This window comes from Amphimedon queenslandica, unplaced genomic scaffold (genome assembly GCF_000090795.2).
Source record: "Amphimedon queenslandica unplaced genomic scaffold, v1.1 AMPQUscaffold_7276_Cont20771, whole genome shotgun sequence".
Taxonomy (NCBI): domain Eukaryota; kingdom Metazoa; phylum Porifera; class Demospongiae; order Haplosclerida; family Niphatidae; genus Amphimedon; species Amphimedon queenslandica.
Genome location: NW_003552438.1, coordinates 1 through 2,058, shown reverse-complemented (window position 1 = coordinate 2,058; position 2,058 = coordinate 1). Strand labels below are relative to the sequence as shown.

Genomic DNA, 2,058 nt, shown 5'->3' with positions numbered 1-2,058 from the left:
TGCATGTACATAGTTTTGACATTACTGTTGTCTCCCCCCCCCTCTCTCTCACTCTGTCTCTCACCCCCCCTCTCTCTCCCTCCCCCTCTCTCTTCATCCTCTCTCCCTCCTCTCTCTCTCCCTCTCTCCCCCCTCTCTCTTCTAAAGGAGAGATTAGGCACATCAGTTAGAAGTGCACTCAATGAGCAGCTGAATAAGATACAATGGAAGCACACGATGGAACTAGAACTGATTGATGATGTTAGGTAGGTATGTACACACACAAACTTGCAGAATGTACAAGCTCAAGTATTGATATGTACAAGCACAAGTATTGATATGTACAGTACCAGTATTGATATGTACAGTACCAGTATTGATATGTACAGTACCAGTATTGATATGTACAAGCACAAGTATTGATATGTACATTGTACATTTGTGTTTACAAGGACATGTACATGTACATACCAGTCGTGGTACACGAGACATGTACTCTGTACTTTCATGTAAATGTGCATAATACATGCATATCACATGCATGATACATGCATGTCACATGCATGTCACATGTATGCCACATGTTATACTGATTATGTGTAATAGTGCATTGCTGTATGTTATATTCCAATGGTGTTGCACTGGTCCATTGTGTTGTGTTATATTGATATTATGGGAGATGCTAATCGTCTCGTTTGTTAGGAGTTTCCTAAAACAGAGGTCTCAAATTGAAAAGGACTATTCTCAAGTGAGTAACAATAATAATACAATATCAATACTCAACACTATTACTGTACATTATACAATAATTACTGTACATGTATGTTACATTTTTAGGCTATACAGAAGCTTGTGTCTCAGTTTTCTTCAAAGCGTGATTTTAAAGCCCCACCAACCGTACCTAACTTTGATCGACTAGAAAACAGGTATGTGTAGTTATGTAATTTTACTAATAATAGCACTTTATTTACTACTACTACCGTTACTATTCATAGAACATTGTCACTATTATAGAAGCAATGCTTCTATAAATAGGACTAACTTCATTATTAATTAATAATTAGATGCTGTTACTATTAATAGAAGCACTATTCCTATTTATAGTATCTTGTTATCATCCTTTAGAGGTATATTAGAAATGTGGAAGTCCTTGCTTGATAAAACTGACGAAATGGGAAAGAGAAAAGGTAACGTGGGTGACCTGCTTTGTGGGAGCCTCAGCGAAGAACTTAAAAAGCTCAAGAGGGTTAAGGAACAAAATTTCAAGAGACAAGCAGAAATATTCCAATTAATGATCAGCGAAGTCTTGGAGAGTGTTAAAGAGCTTACCAATGTGAGCAAGGATTTGATTTGAGGGAGGGCGGATTTTGTTTTTAAAATTTAAAGTATCGTTTGTTGATTTTAAATTTTGTGCTGTTCATGTACATGTAGGCTAAGAAGCTGTATCACGAGAAATGGAAAATGTGCGAAGATTCGAGACAGAAATATCGTGATGTGGATGACAGGTGGGGGAGAGAGAGAGAGAACGCTACATGTACAGTACATGTATTACAACATGTATTACGATTTTTTTCTAATAAAGGCTACGCAGCTGCAACTTAAAGATGTTTGAATCAAAGTCAACTCTTGAGAAAACGCACAAAAAAGTAAAGACACATACCAAGAACAACCAAACTCCATTATAATCCTCTTTATTTTGCACTATTTCATTTCTTTCCCTCTCTTTTTTCAGAACACTGATAAGTTGAAGCAGGCGCAAAAACAGCTAGTTGTACAGCGGAATGAGTATTTATTGACGGTAGCAGAAACTAACACTCACCTTGACAAGCACTTCGAAACTGACCTCACAGAAATGCTTAAGGTATATTATACGTGAAGGATGTATTTAAAATTTGAAGACAATTTTTTTCTCTTTTTCAAGATTGTTGATGGTGAGTTGTATGATATAATGAGAAACTCGTACACACTTTTCGCTCAAATTGAAATGGACAGCTGCAACGCCATTAGGGCGGAGTTTGAAGACCTCAGGGAACAAGTAGCACTCGTAAGAAAGAGGGAGGGGCAATGGACGTAGCTCAA

General features: G+C 37.2%; 1 protein-coding gene across 1 annotated transcript; it reads left to right on the top strand.

The window, feature by feature from the left end:
• Positions 1-137: 137 nt before the first annotated feature.
• LOC109591778 (F-BAR and double SH3 domains protein 2-like) lies at positions 138-2,049 on the top strand (the record flags this gene model as incomplete). The annotated part of the gene is made up of 8 exons (XM_020007428.1): positions 138-245; positions 682-727; positions 817-905; positions 1,105-1,312; positions 1,411-1,484; positions 1,562-1,625; positions 1,712-1,840; positions 1,901-2,049. Coding segments are annotated over exons 1-8 (788 nt in total), but the record flags the coding sequence as incomplete, so codon positions are not given.
• Positions 2,050-2,058: the final 9 nt, after the last annotated feature.